This window comes from Nicotiana tomentosiformis, chromosome 5 (genome assembly GCF_000390325.3).
Source record: "Nicotiana tomentosiformis chromosome 5, ASM39032v3, whole genome shotgun sequence".
Classification (NCBI taxonomy): domain Eukaryota; kingdom Viridiplantae; phylum Streptophyta; class Magnoliopsida; order Solanales; family Solanaceae; genus Nicotiana; species Nicotiana tomentosiformis.
In genome coordinates this window covers 126,126,917-126,148,559 of record NC_090816.1, presented here as the reverse complement: position 1 = coordinate 126,148,559, position 21,643 = coordinate 126,126,917, and the positions used below count along the sequence as shown (strand labels likewise).

General features: G+C 32.7%; 3 protein-coding genes across 5 annotated transcripts; 1 reads left to right on the top strand and 2 right to left on the bottom strand.

The window, feature by feature from the left end:
* The first annotated feature begins 483 nt into the window (after positions 1–483).
* Positions 484–5,021, top strand: LOC104099446 (pentatricopeptide repeat-containing protein At4g01570). 3 transcript variants are annotated; one of them, XR_687006.4, is made up of 3 exons: positions 484–3,006; positions 3,113–3,181; positions 4,010–5,021. XR_687006.4 is itself a non-coding variant. In XM_009606441.4 (2 exons), the coding sequence occupies exon 1, from the start codon at positions 523–525 to the stop codon at positions 2,971–2,973; it is 2,451 nt and encodes an 816-aa protein (XP_009604736.1). In that variant the 5' UTR covers positions 484–522; the 3' UTR covers positions 2,974–3,006; positions 4,010–5,021. The 3 variants fall into 3 exon arrangements, 2 of the variants coding, with proteins under 2 accessions (XP_009604736.1, XP_070031421.1); XM_009606441.4 differs by lacking the exon at positions 3,113–3,181; XM_070175320.1 differs by having other exon boundaries at positions 3,113–4,071.
* Positions 5,022–9,968: 4,947 nt separating this feature from the next.
* LOC104099447 (uncharacterized) lies at positions 9,969–10,640 on the bottom strand. The gene has a single exon (XM_009606442.4). It carries the CDS (start codon positions 10,638–10,640, stop codon positions 9,969–9,971), a length of 672 nt encoding a protein of 223 aa, XP_009604737.1.
* A 2,545-nt stretch (positions 10,641–13,185) lies between these two features.
* On the bottom strand, positions 13,186–16,750 carry LOC104099448 (small ribosomal subunit protein mS33). Its single transcript, XM_009606443.4, has 2 exons — positions 16,609–16,750; positions 13,186–13,690 (listed from the first exon to the last, which is right to left on the bottom strand). The coding sequence occupies exon 2, from the start codon at positions 13,652–13,654 to the stop codon at positions 13,346–13,348; it is 309 nt and encodes a 102-aa protein (XP_009604738.1). The 5' UTR covers positions 13,655–13,690; positions 16,609–16,750; the 3' UTR covers positions 13,186–13,345.
* Between the last annotated feature and the right edge of the window lie 4,893 nt (positions 16,751–21,643).

Sequence of the window (21,643 nt, the reverse complement as noted above, 5' to 3'; positions counted from 1 at the left end):
TTAAAAAGGAACTGAAATGTATTAAATTTAAAAGTCAAGACATTTTTTATTGATTGAATTCCTAATTCATGGTCTTTCCCAATTATTTATCTTGTAAGCTAGTTTGCTAATATCTCTCAAAAGCAACGAATATTTAATTTTTTTTACAAATTAAATACAAAGAGAACTCTATTCTCCTTTATAGTAGCAGGTTCAAAGTTCAAATTGTAGGTTAGTCATTCTTTTTGTTCCTCCATGTAAAAAATTTTATTCTTTTCGACTCAAGTTATTTATGCTTGTAAGTAGCGTATAATAGATTGTTTTAACTAATTTTTGTGGGGATGGAGCACATCTATCTCTCTCTCTATATATATATATATATATATATTATCAAACTGTTAGCTGAATTGACCAAATTACTAAAAACGACGGGTTGATTAAGCGAAATTGAGACAAACAAAAAAATAAAAAGGGTTTAAAATGTAATTACAGCATTAGCTTCCGCCATCTTTGTTTCAATAAATCAAAAACCTTACCGCTGCTATGGCCACAACAGCACAAAGAAACCTCTCAATTTTCTACACTAGAAGACACTTCACCGTCGTCGGAGCCAAAGTCGCCGGAACGAGGTCTCCGGCAGCATCGAAGATTGGAAACTTACTCGTCGTCGCTTCAATTACAAAAGCTTTGACAGCACCAGGAGGAACACGTAACCTAGAAAAATACAACGATTCAATTCCCCTATCAGAAACCCTAGTCCTCCAAATCCTCCGCCGCAACAATTTAGATGCCGCCACTAAACTCGACTTCTTCAAATGGTGCTCTCTCAGGCCCAATTTCAAACACTCCACCGAAACTTACTCTCAAATGTTCAGATCCATTTGCTATTATTATTTTCACAATCACCGGGAAGATATTTTCGTTCTACTCAACTCCATGAAGCATGATGGAGTGTCGCTTAATTCGGCCACATTTAAGTTGTTGCTCGACTCGTTTACTCGAGCTGGTAATTTTAATTCAGCTCTTGAGATTTTGGAATTCATGGAGAGTAATCTGAAAAATTCTAATATTAATTGTTTAAGTCCTGATGTGTATAATTCTGTACTTATTGCACTTGTAAAAAAAAATCAAGTTAATTTAGCTTTGTCAATTTTCCTTAAATTGTTGGAAACTTATGATGGGAATGGTAATAGCATTGGGATTAGCGATGCTGTTGCATGTAATGTGTTTCTTGTTGGTCTTAAGAGGGCTAATATGAGGGATGAATTTAAACAAGTTTTTGATAAGCTTAGAGGAAAGAAGAATATTTTTCCGTTGGATAGATGGGGATATAATATATGCATTCACGCATTCGGGTGTTGGGGGGATTTGTCTAGTTGCTTGAGTCTTTTTAAAGAAATGAAGGAAAGGGGAAGTTGGTTTAGTCCCGACTTGTGCACTTATAATAGCTTGATTCATGTGCTTTGCTTGCTCGGGAAGGTTAAGGATGCTCTTGTTGTGTGGGAGGAATTGAAGGGATCTTCGGGTTTGGAACCTGATGTTTATACTTATCGAATTGTTATACAAGGTTGCTCTAAGGCTTACCTGATAAATGATGCGATAAAAGTGTTCAGTGAGATGCAGTATAACGGTATACGTCCGGATACTATTGTTTATAACTCCCTCTTAGATGGATTGCTCAAGGCGAGAAAATTGACAGATGCGTGCAATTTGTTTCAGAAAATGATTGAAGATGATGGTGTTCGAGCCAGTTGTTGGACCTATAATATTCTTATTGATGGCTTGTTTAAGAATGGGAGGGCTTTGGCTGCTTATACCCTATTCTGTGATTTGAAGAAGAAAAGTAATAATTTTGTGGATGGGGTTACTTATAGCATTGTCATTTTGCATCTTTGTCAGGAAGGTAGGCTTGATGAAGCACTGAAGTTGGTGGAAGAGATGGAAGCTAGAGGGTTTACTGTTGATTTGGTTACCATTACTTCTCTTTTGATTGCAATTTACCGGGAGGGGCATTGGGACTATACAGAGAGGCTTGTGAAACACGTTAGGGAGAACAATTTAGTTCCAATTATTCTCAGGTGGAAAGACAGTATGGAAGCTACAATGAAAGCTCCACAGAGCAGAGAAAAGGATTTTACACCCATTTTTCCATCAAATGGGAACTTTGGTGATATTCTAAGCCTAGAAGATTTAACAGTCCCTGCGACTGATACTGCCCTTGGGGCAGAGGATGAGAGGGATCCGTGGTCATCATCACCATATATGGACATGCTGGCTAGTAAAGCGAGCTCCCAAAGTCATGCTACAAGAACATTCTCTCTTACCAGAGCAAAACGAGTAGACACTAAAGGTGCAGATTCTTTTGATATTGGCATGGTGAATACCTTCTTATCAATATTTTTGGCCAAAGGAAAATTGAGCATGGCCTGTAAGTTATTTGAAATTTTCACCGGCATGGGTGCTGACCCTGTTAGTTATACTTACAACTCTATGATGGGTTCATTTGTCAAGAAGGGATATTTCGACCAGGCCTTGGGTGTTTTACAGGAAATGGGCGAGAAGGTTTGCCCTGCTGATGTAGCAACTTACAATGTGATAATCCAGGGGTTGGGAAAGATGGGAAGGGCTGATCTTGCTGGTGCAGTGCTCGACAAGCTGATGAAACAGGGGGGTTACCTTGACATTGTAATGTATAACACCTTGATAAATGCGCTCGGGAAGGCTGGAAGAATTGAGGAAGTAAACAAGCTTTTCCGGCAGATGAAAGATAGTGGAATCAATCCAGATGTTGTCACTTACAATACACTAATTGAAGTTCATGCCAAGGCAGGTCAGCTTAAGCAAGCTTACAAGTTTTTAAGGATGATGTTGGAAGCAGGGTGTGCCCCCAATCACGTCACTGACACAACTTTGGACTTTCTGGAGAAGGAGATTGAAAAACTGAGATACCAGAAGGCGTCCATTAAACGCCCCAATGTTGATAACTCGTTATGAGAAGAACTTTCAGGTTTAGAGGAGTGAGTTCAGGTATGATGTTCTTCCATAAACTAGTGAATTCAGCATTTGCATAGCATGCAACATTGTTTAAACAGTTGTTCTTCTGGTCTAAAGTGGGAAATTGTTTTTTTTAAAGTAATGGTGGGCAATTCATATGGCTGGTATTCAGAATAGAGTTGGTTGTTTTTCATGAATGCAAAAGCAGGTAAATTTTCTACAAACAGCAATCCAGGAACTACTTTGATTTTCTTTTAATGCATAGTCTGAAGATTTGAAGTTTGAATCGCTGTTTGGCAATGATCTTGTTTTATGTTTTATCTATGGCTTCCCTAAGCAAACATGTTTCTGATACATCTGGCCTTTTCCGAAGAAATTGAGTATTTGTATGCTCATTAGTAACGCATTCTGACTTTTTAACACTTGAGTTTATATTTTGAAGTTGAATTCGAATTATGTTGGTGGTCAGATTTGATTACCTTATTTGGCATAGGGCTGAAGTTTATATCTACTTAGAGGATAGATAATTCATTTGGTTAAATAATTCGTTATAACCAGTGTTCTGATTTTTTGAGAATGCAATGTGATTGGTTAGAGCTCAAAATCTGGATTTGGCTAGGGCTTTTCCGATCCACTTAGTCTATCCTACCCGTCATGCAGAGTTCAGATCAACTGAGAAATTTATGAAGACCGGAAGCTATAGCATACAGAACTATAAGAACTATAATCACAAGATTAGGAAAATAAAAATGAAAAATCAGTTTCCATACAAATACCCTTTATTGATAGATTCTTAAAAATCACATCTTCTATTATTGTTCTCTTTTAGTGACCTTGAAGGGCGCCAAATACAGCACTAGAGTTTTCAAGAGAGATGATTCCCGTTTTGCTTGGTTTGTTACATGACTTGCATAACTTGTTAACTCGGACAATATATGCCTGACATTGTCCTCATTCTGCATTTCCAAATTATGCTCTTACGTTCTCCAGGCTCCATGTCTTAAGTTTTTCATTTGAACAAATTCTTATATTTTAGGAGGCTCGGGAAGAAGTTGAATTCATAGAAATTGAATTGAGTGCCTAGAATTCATAGCAAAAGTGAGTGCAAAGGGTTGTCAAAACTCATAAATTATAGAAACAAAGAAGCAGAAGAAAACCATCTGACAGGAACTTGATGATGGCACAGAACTGAGCTCTCACAATGGCTATTTCTCATCTTAGTGGATTGCTTTGAAATGCTCCTCCTGGCCAATGAGCTGCTGACTGGCGAAATTGGAGATGTCAGGGGGAGAATAAGTTTGAAGATAAGAGAAAGCTAGAAGTTAATAGAACATATCACTGAAGCATGCATCTATTGGCAGCAAAGACATGTGGATTAACACCTCATATATTGTATTCTCCGATTCGTCTTCCTGAGCCGAAGGTCTATGGGAAACAGCCTTTCTACCCTCGGGGTAAGGGTAAGGTCTGCATACACACTATTCTCCCCAAATCCCACTAGTGTGATTTCACTTGGTTGTTGTTATTGTATATTTTATTTTCCGAAGAATAAGAAGGTCAATACACCCCTCAATGAAGTGGGATGAAAATCATTGGAGACCAGGGTTCAATTCCCACCAAAGTCGCAAAAACCCTAAGTGTTCACTTCCTATTTGCCTGAGCCTCTTGGTGAACAGAGTTATATGGGATCTATGCTAGTGGGACTTTTGGAGATAACACTCTCTTACACTTCAGAAGTGTGTACGGCTCTTGTCGTAGAGATACGGAACTCAATGAAGAGGTGAATTGGAAGAAGGTTGAAGCAACCCAACGCAGACGCGCATCAGAATGCGAGGAAGTACAAAATATGGAGATATTAGCTAACTGAACACTGCCTGATATTAACTAGGTTGAATATCTTAATTTGATACACCATACAAAACATATGTATTTGAGTTGCTTTCTATTCTTTACCTAACTTTGGATTATATTTGTTCATTCTTTTCGAACATTTCCTTTTTGTATTTCTAGTTCTTGAACATTTCCTTTAGTACTCAAAATTTCATCAACATTCAACAGGCTCTCGAATTTGTTAATATTATTACTATTAATGTTTAATGTATATATTTTCCAAAAATATTTTCCCCTCATCAACCAAAAATCCAAATTCCAGAAAAATATTTATCTATTTTAAGGAAAAATGTTTTTCACAGAAAATGAGTTCCCTGATACCAATCACACTCTTAAACTAGACTGCTTTGACATTTTTGTTTGGAGCCTGGAGGTTTTAATGAAAAACACTCCGTCAATTTCACTGATTCTAGAAGGTTTTTAATGCGTTTCGCTTAATTATTTTCCGGGGAATTCTTAATTGGCTATTTCCGTAAGGTAGGGCTGTGCATAATTCGGTAAATTTACTGTACCGAAACCGAAAATTTTGGTATTTGGTATTCGTATGGTATTTGATAAGTTTTTTAAAAAAATGGTATTAGGCATGGTATTTGGTATTTTAAAATGAAATACCGAAATATCGATACAGTACCGAAATATATATTATATACTCAATACACATATTATTAATTATAACATAAATATAAAAAATCTAAAATTTTACTTTCCTTTATTCTCTAAGTTTATCAATTAACTCTAATCAAGTAACAAGAAATTTCTAATGATCAAATTTATTCCTTTATGTATATTTTTTTCTCTGGGTTGATATTTGCAGATTTTGGACAAAATTTTTGTCAACAAACGATTTTTATTTTTGTACTTTTGAGTACTTTAATTAAGAATATTACAGTCTATGACTTTATGCACTAGGTAGTATTCAAATCGAATAAATCGAAGTTACCGAAAGAAGAAAAATCGAACTATACTGAATTTAATTAGGTACAATATTGGTATAATATTTTAAGAAACGGAATACTAAAAATACCGAACCGAAATATCTAAATACCGTATCGTACCGACCAACGAATACCCTGACATAACGAGATTGTTCCGCCTAAAAACAGTATAGAATCAAAAAGTCAAAGTTACAAAAGAATCATAGTACTCTTCTTAAAATTCTCTACCAATTAAACCTCTTTGATTATTATTTTTTTTGTGTGTGAAATTAAAGTGAATTGGCAATGGTGGAAGAACTAGGCCAGTCCTGCGGATTGAAAGATTATTCCAAATCCTACTAAAAAGTTATTATTCTCTCTTTCCTACTTTATGTGATACGATACTATCTAATTTTGGATGTAAATTAGGACAAAGAATCTTCAATTTTTTAAAAATAATATTTATATTTATAAAAAGTACATAAGCTACTATAAATCATAATAATTTAAAAAATTTAAAAGACATGATAAAATCGCAGTCAAACAAAAATGAAAAATTTTCAGAAATCACTATGTTTTAGTGATTATTAGCTTGCCATAGCTACTATTTACTAAATTACTTCCTATAGCTATGTTTTAACTTGTTATAGAGTGTATTCGATATATTTAAGCTAATGTATTCATGAATACAATAGGAAAAGTCGGCGAAAAAAAGGGAATTATAGCTAACGTATAGACTGTATTCATATGTATTCGCGAGTTGTATTCGTGAATACAAAACGAAATTTGCGAAAAAAAAAGGGATTCAGCTGTTTAAAAATGGTAAGTGAATCAATTAACGCGATAGACTCCTAATATAACTCAACAAACTCACTTATGATACACAAAATTTGTATTTTCAGTTATTGAAAAGATTATCAACCGAAAAACACTCCAAAAACAGAGCAATCTTCAGAGATTCAATCCATCTTTCTTTTTTTAGTGGTATCTTTACTAATAGATTTATATATTAAAATTATATAATTACATTGAATACAGTTAAATACATAAAAATACATTGCATACACGAAGTATAGCAGGTCATCTAAAGTGCAAAAACATATGAATACATATTCAAGATACATTTGAATACATATAAACATCTGAATACATAAATTATATTAATTAAAAAAATATATGAATACATTCTACAATACATTGAATACATACTGTTAAATATATACTGCTGGACAAACAGTAAAACAAAGTGGAGCTTTGAAATTATATAATTACATTGAATACAGTTAAATACAGTGAATATATTAAAAAAGTAGAAAAAAACTAAAGACAGTGAATACAATAAAATACATGGAATACAGCGAGATACATTGAAATACAATGAAAAAAAGGATAACAGACTCTTCAAATTCCTCAGCCCCAAACTCCGTCCCCAGTCCACCGATATCCAGGCCGCCACCATGTGGGGCGTCGCCGCTGGTACCGGCGCCCTCTAAGTCGTCCAGGTAGTGAATCTCTCATTTTTGCTTTGAAAATTTTGAGATCTGCACTTGTATTTCTCCATATCTTTGTTTCTCCTTTATCCTTTTTTTTTTTCAGATCTTTGTTTCTACTTACCATAACTCTTTGGAGCAAAAAAAGTTGAATGCAGCACAACAAGGAAGGGGGAAAGTGGTCGTCGGCACAACCCCCTGCTAGGGTTTCTAAAGCAGGGAAAAAAAAAATAGGGGGAGGGGGGGGGGGGAGGGGAGAGAAGAAAGAGGAAAGAGAAAGGAGAAGAGAGGGAGAGATAAGTTTACTTCCTATACGGTAATTTTGCGAGAGAAAAAAAAAATATGAGAGAAAAATAATACACAGCGTATTTAATGGCTTAAAGGTAGAAAGTGACCATAAATAGATATTTTGCTATAAAAATTAAAAGATAGCTATAGGAGATAATTTTTTTAAAGGGTATTTATTTATAATAAATAAGGTATCAACCTTTGCTATAGGAGGTAAAATTTCCAACAAAAATTCATTTGACTCTATGCATCACATAAAGTGAGACTGAGAAATTATTATATTGATATAAAACGGATTAATATGACTAACAACAGGACCTCAACATATGGTTCAATTGACAGTTTCAGGCTTTAAAAGTCTTCCATTTTTCTTCTTTACTTGTCCTTGGGCACGCGCATTGCACGCCTATTCCATATAATTAGTAAAAAATTATATCGTCTTGTACATGAATAGTAAAACGCTTTGAATCATAATTGTATTTATAAGAAAAAGATTGCGCTTAGAAATCATTTATAATAATAATCTAAATATTTAAGCTAAGAAAAACAAAAGGAGAAGATAAAATATTAGCTCAAAAAAATTATTTGACTTTTTAAGAATTGTAAATGTTAGCTCAAAAAAATTACTATAAGCTGAAGTTAAAGAGCTTAACTTTGTAAAGTGAAGAATTTAGATACATGGACCTTACTAAATTCTTTGATAATTCCCAAGTCAAGTTTAATGTTACAAAACTAACTTTTGTTATTAATATTGAAGGTATTATTAAAATAACTTTTAAGGGCATAAAAGTCCAATAATAGTATAGGGTTATTTTAGTCTTTCACATTCAACTTTTGATCTTCATGCTTATAATATAGTATGATATGATATGATATGATGATTAATATTCAGGACAAGATAATAGTATTTAATATTGCAATATTAGAACCTTATTATTTGCATGTTAATTTACAAGTTACCATAATTAAGCTGGTCAAAAAATTTAGCTAGCGTTTGGCCATAGATTCCTAAATTTATTCTGAAAAATCTAATTTGGGTGAAGTTTGGTTTGAGGATGAAAATATGTTTGGACATCTGTTTTGGGTGAATTTTGATTTGGAAAAACATGAAACATGACTTATACCCATAAGTTTTAAAAACTATCACAAATATCCAACAGTACCATTATCAATAACATTCATTATATTATCGCAAACCATAGTCATGAACATAAATAAATTTGATACAAAATTATCGTTTTTATAATGAACTACATAATACACTATCAGATGACCGTGAAGACGAAACAACATCATTATAAAATAATAAATGGTGGGCTTTTTTATAAAATATAAAAGTTTGGGACAATTTTTAAAAAATATAATAGTGATATTTTGGTCCAAAACCAGCTATGATTTGGGATTTGGTCAAAATGTAGATAAAATCTATGGCCAAACATATATTTACCAAATAAAAACTAAATTTATTTTGACAAAATGTATGGCAAGGGTCTTTTAGAAAATCAAGCTGGGTGCAGGATCGCCGGCCAACCCCAATGGCAGGATCTGTGAAAGGATATACAATTCAAACGCAAAGCCTCTTCAAAAGTCACTGTTCTATTTACGATGTTTTTCATTATTTCAGCGTCAACTTTAAATAGAAAATTTGAAATTGAGAAATTAATTTTCGGAGTATTTCAAATGAAATACATGATTTTCCACCACAAGAAATTTATATCCAAATGCAATCAATATACTTAAAAATACTCTTTTCCAATTTAATTTCAAAAGAAAATGCAATTTTTTTAATTTTATCAACAATTTGCTTGTCTCATTCCCATTATCCCTGTTTCTACCACTGTAGGTTTACATTTTTAATCCCAACCTCGAATATAGAATTCAAAAGAATCAAGTTATCGCATTCTCTAGATAATTCAAATTGAAGCAATACTCTTATCTATTCTCTTTAAACGACTGTACATGAGCAAACGCTGCAAACCTAAAGAGAAACTTTGTCATTACCATTAATGTATATTTAGGTTCGTTTTGGTTTGGAGACAAGTTAGGCTGAAATTAGTTATACTAGTATTATTTCTTATTAACTGTTTAGTATGTTATTAATTCTAGGATTGTTTTATCCTATGATAATTTATCCTAGAATTATTACTCTAGATCGTGGCAAGTATAAGTTATTTCAATATTATTTTTAAAATTAGAATAACTTATCGCATGATTAGTAACCAAACACAGAATAAAACGATACTAAATTTTTATCCCGATGATTATTTTTGCTTATCTATCATACCAAACAGCCTCTTAGTGTTTATTATGGATAGGGATTAAATAGAATTAGACATAATAAAATAGGAATTTAAATATTTAGTACTTATTTTTTCAATTTCAAACCAAATATTATCCAAAAGAAGATAGAATGCTAAGGCAACGCCATGCAATGTTTTCGCAGGGAAAAACAACGCAATGACTTGGCCAACACGTTAGCCAAGTGGGGCCTACTCCTCAACCCCTCGATTTTTTTGGTGGGCCCACTCTTATTCTTCTTCTGACTACTCTTCACCAACGCCGCCGTTTCTCCACCGTTACTCGCCGGAATCACCGGCGGCGGAACACAACGGCGGCTCTGTCTTTTCTTGATTGCACTTAACTCCATTTCGGGATTGAACTTTACAGGCCCGAACATGAACATTCTTCTCCGAGATTTTTCTGACATGGAGGTTAGTGCAGTAATATTCACCTTCTGCACATTTTGTGAACTGTAAAACCGGGCCGAGTTGGCCCGTTTTTGGTTCATCGCCGTCGTAACGGGCCGATGAAATGAATTGGAACGAAATAATGGAGACAAATAAGTCTCATTCAATTGCTCTTCTAATTGCCTTTTGTCATTATTTTCATGGCTAATTTTTTTACCGCAGAAAATGATTTCTGAAAATGTATAATTTTCAGAATCAGATTCAGTGAAAAATTCAAAAAAATCTTGAGGAGAAGAGGAATTTTTGGGGCTCTCGTTTCCATCCTTCATTTGTAGGTCAGATAAAGAAATTGTTTCTAAATCTTCTTCTACTCTTCGTTTTTCAGCTTTGATATCCATAATCAAGAAGCTTTCAAGTTAAATACGATGTAAAAACAATTTTTGGTACAATAGAACGTAAAATATATATATATACTTATATACTGTACTATGTTGTGAAGATGTGAAGATTTATGGGAAAATATATGTACAATCACAAAAGTGATGTCCTTTCATTTTTCTTATTGTTATTTTTATTTTTATGTTTATTTTATCCTTCCCTTGTTGATGTTACTTAATTAGATGGAACGGCTTCTAGATAGATAGGACTAGAATTGAAGAAATTAAGGGGTTGATTACATGGAGAATTAGAATTTTCATTGATATCAAAATATAAAAAATTAAACCCAAAAAAAAGTAAAAGGAAGTCAATATTTAGTATAAATACATAAAAAGGAATTTTTATCTAACTACTTAGTATAATTTTTCGGTAAACGGCTCTGCCACTAATCACATGCTAGTTATACAAAAATTATGAAATATTTTATACTTTATCCCGCATAAAATAATACATATATTCTAATTTCTAGCTTAACTTATTATGCTTAAAAAAAAAATTATACGACCAACCAAACACACTAGTATAAGTTAAGCAATAATTATTTATGATACTTATACGAGATTTTATGTTAGAAATTATTTTTTCAATATCACCAATCCAAGGAGGTTGGAAAATTGTAAAGAAAATAAGGTTACTAGAAGAAGACCGGAGGAGGTCAAATAGTAATGTGAAAGAAGGTGGGAATTGGGAGAGGAAGGTAAGAAGTGCTAAAACGTTATCTAGAAAAAGATATGATAGTATTAATTTCTAACGTCTAGAAGATAATGTGATATTATCTCGGAACAAGCCAAAGACATTGATCCATTTAATGTGTGGAAATGACATCAATTAACTAATTTACAATATATTTAAAGATTAGTCAATTCGCTCAAAGTTTAGAATATGACGTACTGAAATTTAAACGTCAAAGTTCAAACTTCAGGATATCGTGTTCGTTCGAAAATTATATCCAAAATTTAAATCTTATGTCTTGAATTTTAAATTAGTACTTAGTTCAGAAAAGGATACTTAGTCCTGAGTTTTAAATTAGCAGCTCAAAAATTTAGGACACTAAGTCCTGAATACCAAATTAGCAGCTCAAAAATTCACTATATAAAAATTTAAAATACTTAGTCTCGAAGTTTGAGTGAATAGTCTAATTTTTAAATACATTTTAAATTACATATATATTTTAAAAGGCTTAAAAGTGTCTAATGGTATACTTCGTCCATATAAAGTTGATGAAGCAGTTTTAATGGCAAGGTTAATTACGACTGTCTGAATTAAAATATCTTGATTAATAAAAGTGTTAAACGGAGAGATATGACAAGGCCGTGGTTAACATGGAAAAAAATGAAACAAAATGATAAATAGTGGAATTCTCCAGATTATTAACAAAGGAGACAACTGCACAAAAATGGTAGAATTACAAACTACTCTCTTCGGCCCCAAAGATTAGTCAGTCTGACAAACTAAATTTGTTTTAGAAATTATTTTGATGTTTAAGCAAAACATCAAAATACAAGAGCGTCCGGAAAGCTAGAAATAACTTATTTTATTATTTTATGCGGGACAAATGAAATAAGAGTACAAATATTATCAATATATGGATTAAATTAACTAAAATGACAATAACGCCCCCATCATCTTCAAAACCAATTTATTTAGGGGTCGTTTGGTAGGATGCATTAGCTTTGTGTATTAGTAATACTTTGTTTGGTACACTTTTTGAACCTATGCATTAGTTATGCAAGCATTAGTTATACACCCTATTTGGTATTATCCTATGCATAACTAATGCATAAGAAACCATGGTATTAACAATGCAATAGGTTTTAATGCATGCATTAACTTAGTTAAAGACTAAAATGTACTTCGAAATTTATACTTGATTAAAATATGCTATTATGCAAGTTTGAAATAATCCAAGAAAGTGAGAAATAAAATTATATCCCTAGTAAATAAATAAAGACTTAGCATATTTTCTATTTTATAAATAAATATTAAGTTCTATACTACAATATAGGTAGACAAATCAAATAATTTGTTTAAACCCTTTTCATATACAAACATTCCTCAACATATGTTTCTTTAAAAAAGATGTTGTGTGGACTGGTTATGAGAGTATTTTTGTAAACAAACAATTCTTTTAGAAATTGTGCAGTATTTTAGTACATCAAACCAAACAATGGATAAGAAATATGTCAGCATAACTAATACCAACATAACTAATGCAAGCATAACTAATATCAGCATTACTAATGCACCCTATTCAGCATTATTCTTATACACTCTACCAAACGACCCCTTAATACAACAAACCAAACATCCAACCACAAATAAGCCCTCCATTACTAATTTATGCATTACATTCCTTTCATTGCTTAATTTATCGTTGCATTACTTGTTTTGACATTATGCAATCTATGCATAACTAATCCGTGCCTAGTTTGCATGTGAACCAAACGGCCCCTAACTTCACATTAGTTTATTTGCACTTAAAGTGGATATTGGGGGAATTAGAAGTCGAAACAAGCATGAAGAGTATTGAAAGCATATGTTTGAGTTGCAGGAAAAGGTCCCAGGAGATTAAAGAGAAAAAAGTTAGATATCAAATTGCAATCAGTAACACTAGAAACAGCCCAAAGCTGCTGATACCATTTGCAAGCCAGTGAAAGCGTCAACTCTATTTGTTGCGTTTCTTAGCCTGCTTGCCCTGGCCCTTCTTAGGTGGTCCCTTTCCACGACGTTTCAGCATTTCAAGCTTGCTCAGTCGCTCTTGCTCTTGCCGTGCCATCACAAGAGGATCATCTTTCATTATATCGTGCGGGTACCATTGTGACACCTTTTCACCAATGAGCTTCTTGCGTAAAACCTTGTGAGATGATCTCTGCCCAGTTGGATTAAGCACATGACCAAATATCCTGGCCCTTGCCTCAGCTACCCCTTCAATGGCTGTAGCAGCTAGCACATTCTTCAGTCTGCCAAAGTTCATTTCTTGGTTCTGAAAGCAGTTCCAGACCCGGATTCACTGCACAAAGAAGAAGCAGTCTCAACAATGGTTCAGTGAGAATTCTAATGCAATTGCAAATACATCAGACTCCGTGTTCTTAGAAGCACAGCAAAGAGACAAGATCCCTAACGTTTGAAGTGAAAATCGAGAAATGAAGCACATAATAAACTGAAAATTAAGGAACCACTAAGCATATACTATGAATTTAGCACTATAATAATCAAAATGCAACTAAAATAACTAATCTCATTATCTAATACTATATAATAAAGCCGAATTTTAATCTACTCAAAATAGAGACTCAATGAACCAACTAAACCTCCTTTGGATCGCTTAGCACATCGTTGCAAATAAAATAACTAATCTAATACTATATAATAAAGCCGAATTTCAATCAACTCCTCAAAATAGAGACTCAATGAACCAACTAATCCTCGTTTGGATCGCTAAGCACATCGTTGTTTGAAGTTCACACTTCTTTGAAGCACATGGCTTCATCCAAGAAGCACTACCCCCCGCTTCACATCGATATCTTTAAAGCAATGAAGAGATGACTTTTAATAACACTGATCAGGATCAACAAAAACCGGACTCCACCACCTGGAAAGGTCATTCAAATGGCCTCTTGTCGGTGAAATCTTGCTACAACACACTGTCACCTCAGAATAACAGTGGAGCTTGGCCACGGAAGAACATATGGCATAAAAATGCACCTCTGAAAACCTCGTGTTTCTCTTGGTTAGTGGGGCAAGGGAGGCCTGCCTCATCCAAAACAACCTTCAGCTAAGAGGCTTTCAGATTTGTAGCAGATGTCCTCTCAGTGAAAATCATTATAAAAAGAGATGCATATCACATATTTCTTCATTGCAAGATCACATATCACTCTGTAAAATTTATTTTTTGCTTTACTTGGCATCTTCTGGACAATGACAAACTCCATCAGAGAGCTCTTCACATGCTGGAACATGGACAGACTCAACAAATAAGTGTTACACAATTTGGAATACAGCTCCCCATGTTATTCGGTGGACTGTTTGGACAGAAACGAATAGCAGAATCTTTGAAGGCAACAAGAGAAACATTCTTAACCTTAAGTCTAGAACTTTTCCATAACCTGTTTTTCGGATCAAAATGTTCTTATGTACAGGACGTAGATGCCTTGTTAGAAGTAATCTAGGATCTGCACAACTTTGAACTTTATATTATTGCGCTATCTTAGTGTTGTTTACTCTCTAATAAAATTTCTTATTACTTGAAAAAAAAAATGAGTACATTACTTTAACAACTTTCATAAGAACTTCTACCTCATCCTTAAAACCCCTGATCACCAAAGGTGAGTTTTCTCTCCCTCTTTTTCTTTGGTACAGCTTTATAAAATGCTTAGCATCCATTGAAATGGATCAACAATAATAATTTCCACGAGGCCTTCTAGCTTCTTTTTCAAACTCAAGGGTGATGATATTGTCAACCCTAACAAGTATGAACACCGTTGTCACCTTTGCCGCAGAATTTTTCCTACCAATGCGCCTCCGCTACTGCATGTTTCAATTCATCTTTGAATCCATTTTCTCTACGTTCGCCCAGGGAAGAAAAGAGTTTAACGAACCAATTAGCTAGTACAGTTTTCCAGCTAACAATGATATCACAACATGATCATACTATTACTTTAGGCAGAGTTTGAGAATAACTTAAAATGACAGCAATTGCAATGAAACGTTGGTATTCTCGATGAGATGGTCTAAAAATAAGTATGCTACATGAAGCGCAATTGAAACTGAGTGTGGCCTAGTAATATGAAGGTACATCTTTTTCTTGGTCACATGAGATGTCATAATCACGGGCGGATTTTGTCCTTGCCAAAAACAATCATGGGTGGACTTTGTTTCGGACAATATTGATACTATGATATGTGTAGATTAAAAAGATGTGTATGTATAAACCATACTTATTCTGAACAGCCAAAATTTAAGAGTCGCCTCAGGTTACAACAACAACATACCCAGTGTAATCCCACCTAGTGGGGTCTGAGGAGGGTAGTGTGTACGCAGACCTTACCCCTATCCGTCTCAGGTTATAATTAATAAACCATAGGATTTTCCCCACCCTGTAAATTATAAGCGTAGGATTGAAAGATGGTGTTCTTAATCCCAAACAGAAGGGGGAAAAAAAGATTGAAAAAGGACGATGAAGAAAAAACATGGCTGCCGCCCCTATGTTTAAATTATGAAGGGCTCACTGTTATGCTAGTAGCAAATTAGAAGAGGGCGACCAGAATACGAGGTTCTTACCCTCATGTTTAGAGTGCGACGGACTCAAACAACATTTCAGGCTCGTTGCAGCGATAAGTTTCATAACTTATACAAATTCTATGTTCTTCGAAAAAAAATGTTAAATACAAACAATTGCAGATGTCAATAAGCAGTCCCAAGGGAAATATGAAAAATGAACTGAAACCAAAACAGCTGAAAAATTAAGACTTTAGAGTCTAAATATTAGCTAACAATTTATTTTAATGCAGAGAACTATAATGATAGAAAAATCTGAACATTCAGAACAAACACACACACACACACACACACACACACACACACACAAAAAAAAAAAAAAAAAAAACAGATAGAAAACAAACGGAAAAAAATTGGTACTGTCCGACCTAAATCATTTGCAGAAACAAATAATTAACATGCTGGCAGCAATACAGGTTGAAAAATGACTATTTTCTGATACCGTCCAAATTCAATTTTGCGTGAGGAAAAATGGAAATGGCAGGAAAAAGTAATTACACGGCTTCAAAACTAATAAATTGCCAGTAGGTAGAATCAAATGCACCATAAACTCAAATCCATAAGCACGCAGGCATACAACGCCATAACACCACCGGCAACCCCCCCCCCCCCCACACACACACACACACACAGAGGTGGAAAGGAACTGACCGGAGAAGCCGCCGACGGTGTTGGATGACGGAAGAGCGGCGACTGGGGTGAGCCTTGAGGGTTTCGTTCCAGCGGGTAGCGATGGGTTTGACGTTTGAGGGTTTATTGATCTGGAGTTTTTTCCCCAATTCTCTTTATTACTGCGTAATTTGTGTCAAAAATTCATAAACACTGAAGAAATTTTGTAGCAACTATGGGCCTTAACTTTTTAAAAAATAATTATTTATTTGAAGTTTATTTTCTTAATCTTTTTTAAATGAAAATTATTAATAATTTTCTTATAATGAATTTTTCAATTTATAATATAGCTTAGGTAAGATTTTATCGGTTTTAATTTTGAAAATTTTCTTTCCGCAACAGAAGTTATTAACATTATTCTATAAGCAATATGGGCATTTGAAAAATAATTAAATCTTTTTATTTGATTGAATATATCAGTTAAACTGTTATCTTCTAATTGTACTATTTTAACACTTTTAATTCAGAGAATAAATTTAAATCAACAATATCAAACTGATTATTATACTTTAAGGAACATTCAAGATTAAGACAATATTTTTTTCAAATTTCCATCATCTAGCGATCTCTGTTTTTTTACTCTAAATAGAAAATCAAAAATAATTTCATATGCTTCGAATTCTTTAAATATATTTTGAAGTTGTAAAATAACCTCCTCTACTATGTATAAAAAAGTAATCAACTCTAAAATACTCTTCAAGAGATTGTGAGATTTCGTTATCAACATTCTCATTAAATTATTTTTTCTATATATCACACGTTTCTTATAAAATTAGGCTTCGATATTCATTTTAAATACAATTTTCTTGGCAGAAATCATAGCAATTGCAAACTCTTATTTTCTATATATGCTAAAGAAAGAAAAAGAAATCAAACATTTTTACTTCACTTTGACTTTTTAAAAACTTATATGTAGCCTATCACATGTTACAAATATGGAGCCTAAATCAATTGCTTTACTTGCTTTAAGGAAGGGGCGTCGCCCGTTAGGTGATTGCAAATAGCTAGTAAGCTTGAAGTGTCCTAAAACTTTACAAAATATTATAAACAAAAAAGATTTTTTTATAAAGAAAAGGACGAACAACGAATATAAAATGAAGAGAAAGTTAGGAAATTTGTTTTGAGAGAAGTATTTTGTGAATAAACAAATATTATTAAGGATAAACTAATAAAAACCTTGGTCAAACTAAAAGTGCTTATAGGTTGAAAATTATAAGTTAGAGGTGACCAACTTACGATTTATGACTAATTTTAGCTTATAAGTACATTAGATGTTTACCAAACGCGTAGATAAGCAAAAAATGTACCTATAAGCCAGTTTGATCAGTTTTTAAGTTTAGCCAAACACTATCTAAGTTGTAGTATTATAAAAATGTAATTCATTAATAGTATTCCTGAAACGTAGCCGCATTTCTATTAATTATACATCATTTGGAACAAAAACATAAATGATGTAATAAATGTTCAATTATCATTTAGAAAATGCACTAATTAATCTTCATACTCACTCAATTTCAACTCTGTGACGTTGTTTCTTTAATAGTCTGATTAAAAAAGAATTTGTATAGATGCATAAATATTGTGGCATATTTTTAAGGCACAAATTTTAAAAGTTTTATAACCCTGCGTATATGATATGTTAAAGTCATAAGTTTCAAAAGTGTATATTTTTTCTTAAACTTTGTATCAATTCAAAATATATCACGTAAATAAAACGAAATGAGTATGCTTTAGGCTGTTTGCAAAATTCACAAAATACGTAATATAAATGGTCAATAATCATCTTTCTACTTTTGACAAACAAAGGTACCTCAAACAGTAACAGAGCTAGAAAACTTGCATATAGCGTTTAAAATTTAACATATATTCATAAAAAGTAACTTTCGACTTATATAAATAGTATAATTTTCTATATACTCAGTATAATTTTTTGAACAAGGATGTTCAACTGAACACTCTTCATTTTATATAGTGATGACACTAACCTCAAAATATAAATTTTTTAAAAAAATCATTCATATATTTACCCATGTTATAAATAGTATTTTATTTATGATGAATGTCTATATTTTAAAGAGATTTTAGGGTTTTTTACTTAGTGGCTAAATCATTTTTTCCCTATAAATAGAGGGTTTTATCACATTGTAATCCATCCCAAATCAATAAGAATTCTCTCTATCTACTTTTCTCTCTAATGCTCTTCTTCATCTTCTTTTATTGTTTTATAACACGTTATCAGCACGAGACTCTAACCAATTAAGTAAAAGCTTTGGGATTGAGCATAATGATTGTCAATTGTTCCATGAACTTCCTTCGTGATTAAATTCTGGATTTAAAGTAAGTATTTTACTTTATTTTTCTCTTTTGAATTTTTGAAATTCTATAATTTGATTTTAAATACAAGCAAAGGTAATAAATTTTGATTATAACTCTAATAGAGTTTGTAAGATATTATAACCACCAAAAGTGATAAAAATTTTATGTCTTGCCATGATCAAATTCATGTATGATTGTGTGCTTAAGAAGTGGAAACTCGTCCCATTGAATTTGCTTCATTCTCATTCCCTTAAGAGAATGTGATAGCAGTATGTGATAAGTGTGAAAGAAGACAAAATTATTACCATGAATATATCAATGGATGTGGATGTGGCAATAGACGAAATTATAATCGTCATCATTGTGGTAATGAGAACAATAAGTATTCTCAAAATAATCCTTCACTATGTGAAAGTAACATTTGTCATCGATTTGTCATGAGATTTTGTAAAGCACGTATAAATGATTATAGTACATTCATGATGTGAATGTGACAACATGTGATTTATGAATACATATTCATTCTGGGAAGAATATGAGTGTGCTAGTGGTATATACCACACTCGCCTCTAAAAGAAGGTTTGATAAGAAATAAGAAAATAATGTCATTATTATGGCATAAATGGTCATTGATCACGTACTTATTGTACGCCAAAATATTTTTGCAATGTGATTATTACAAGACAACGGTAATGCAAGAAACAAATCTTGCATATAATTTTGACCATAACCACAATGGTATAACTTTCTCTTTAAAAGAGATATTCACCATATGGATGTTGATAAATATGTGGTAGTACAAAATTAATTGAGAGTTCTAAAAGAGCCAATTATTACTATTTTGGAGGAACAAAATTGATTATCAATAAGACATTATGTTGTAGTAAGTCTCAAAGAAACTTATTGAGTTTCTAAAATATTCGCAAAAGCGATTGGTTATATTGAGATTATAAATAAAGGAAAATTTTAATATCTTATATTACTACAACTTGTAGCGGGTGATATGTATGTAAAAAGCTACCCGCTTTATTCTTCAATTTGTACTATACAAACAAAAGAATGCCACAATAAAGTAGAAGTTTATTGATATAAAAACTCATATCATAATAAACTTGGAGTTTATTCATAATTGCGCGTGTCATGATGTAAACCTGAAGTTTCCTAATACAGACAATTTTATCAAGCATGGCCTATTGAGCAATCTTGATTTAGATGCACAAAATAAATGAGAATTAACATGGATAAGTGTTGAAGAAGATTCTTTATGAATTCTCTTACGTTGCTTGTTCTCACGATTATTATACCAACTAAAATTGGGATTGAATCCCTTGAACTATGAAATTTATCAAAGGTGAATATGGGTCCATTCACCTGTAATGTAAACCTTATAAAGATGCATCTATGAGTTGGTTACATGTGCGATTATTATTAAACCGCAACCTGGTGTTTGTGAGGTAACTTGCTCAATAATTTAATATAGAGCATAATTTTCATATTTTCTATTCAAGACAGTCCATCTTGATAAGTCGGTTTACATCACAGTTGGTTTAGTAAAATGATTTATTGAGTGTCTTCACCTAATAGTTAAACTATTGCTTATGAGAACAAAGTTATCTATATTAGTTTGATATATATTATACACGAAAGTATATTACATTCTCCCCTCACAAGTGGTTCAGGGTCAGGAACCAAATAATTTCATCTTATTATTATTGACGTGCGGTGTATATTTTGATTAACACCATAATGCACAAAGATGAGTTCCCAAAGTTAAGGAAGCAAGTTAGTTTTTCTAACATGAGTGGGGGACAGGATAAACAGTTAAGAAAATGTCACGTAGAATGAATTATCATTTCTATATCTAGATCCTCGAATAAGATAATATGAACTTGAAGTTCATAAAAGATAATTTATCTGCAATATATTGGCAAGACGCATTTGCTGACCCAAAGAAAGTAACTAAATTCTCACTGAAAATGCTCCTATTAAGTCCTAGAAGAACAAAGTCTATGGTGCGCTTAAAGCATATAGACAAATCGGTTTCAAATAAACTTCTTGATGAAGAATACGAGCAAATGATCAGAATGATCATAAAAGAGGCAAGTGATCTAGAAGATCACATGACATAAAACTTCATAAAATATCATGAGAGATTCAGGTACCTGAATATATAAATGAAGAGATCTCTATGTTATGTCTTTATGAAAAATAAGAAGGTTGGAACCGATATAAAATATTTGTCGACGACATCTATAATAACGCTAAATATATATGAGGATCTTAAGTCTGGAGAAACAATTCAAGTGGAATTTGGTTTCATATGAAAGACATGTAGTTTTGGATATATAGTTCAAACACTCGAAAATATAAAGTCAATAGGTGTGTGCAATAACTTTCATGTATTTTATATGTCGGCATGACATGAAAACGTGATATAAATCTAAAGTCTATTTATATGGCTTATTTGACTATACTTATATGATAATCTCTGAAGGATTTCAATTGCTTGAAGCATATATAATTCTTGATCTTGAAGTACCACATCATCAGTACAATTTATACACAAATGTATCTTGCTATAACTATAAGTATGATAATGTGATAGCGATAATTTTTTACCTCTATGGAGATATTTAAAAGGCCATTCCACGACAGTTTATGAAGACATTATATATCTATTAAGGATGATGTTCATTCAAGT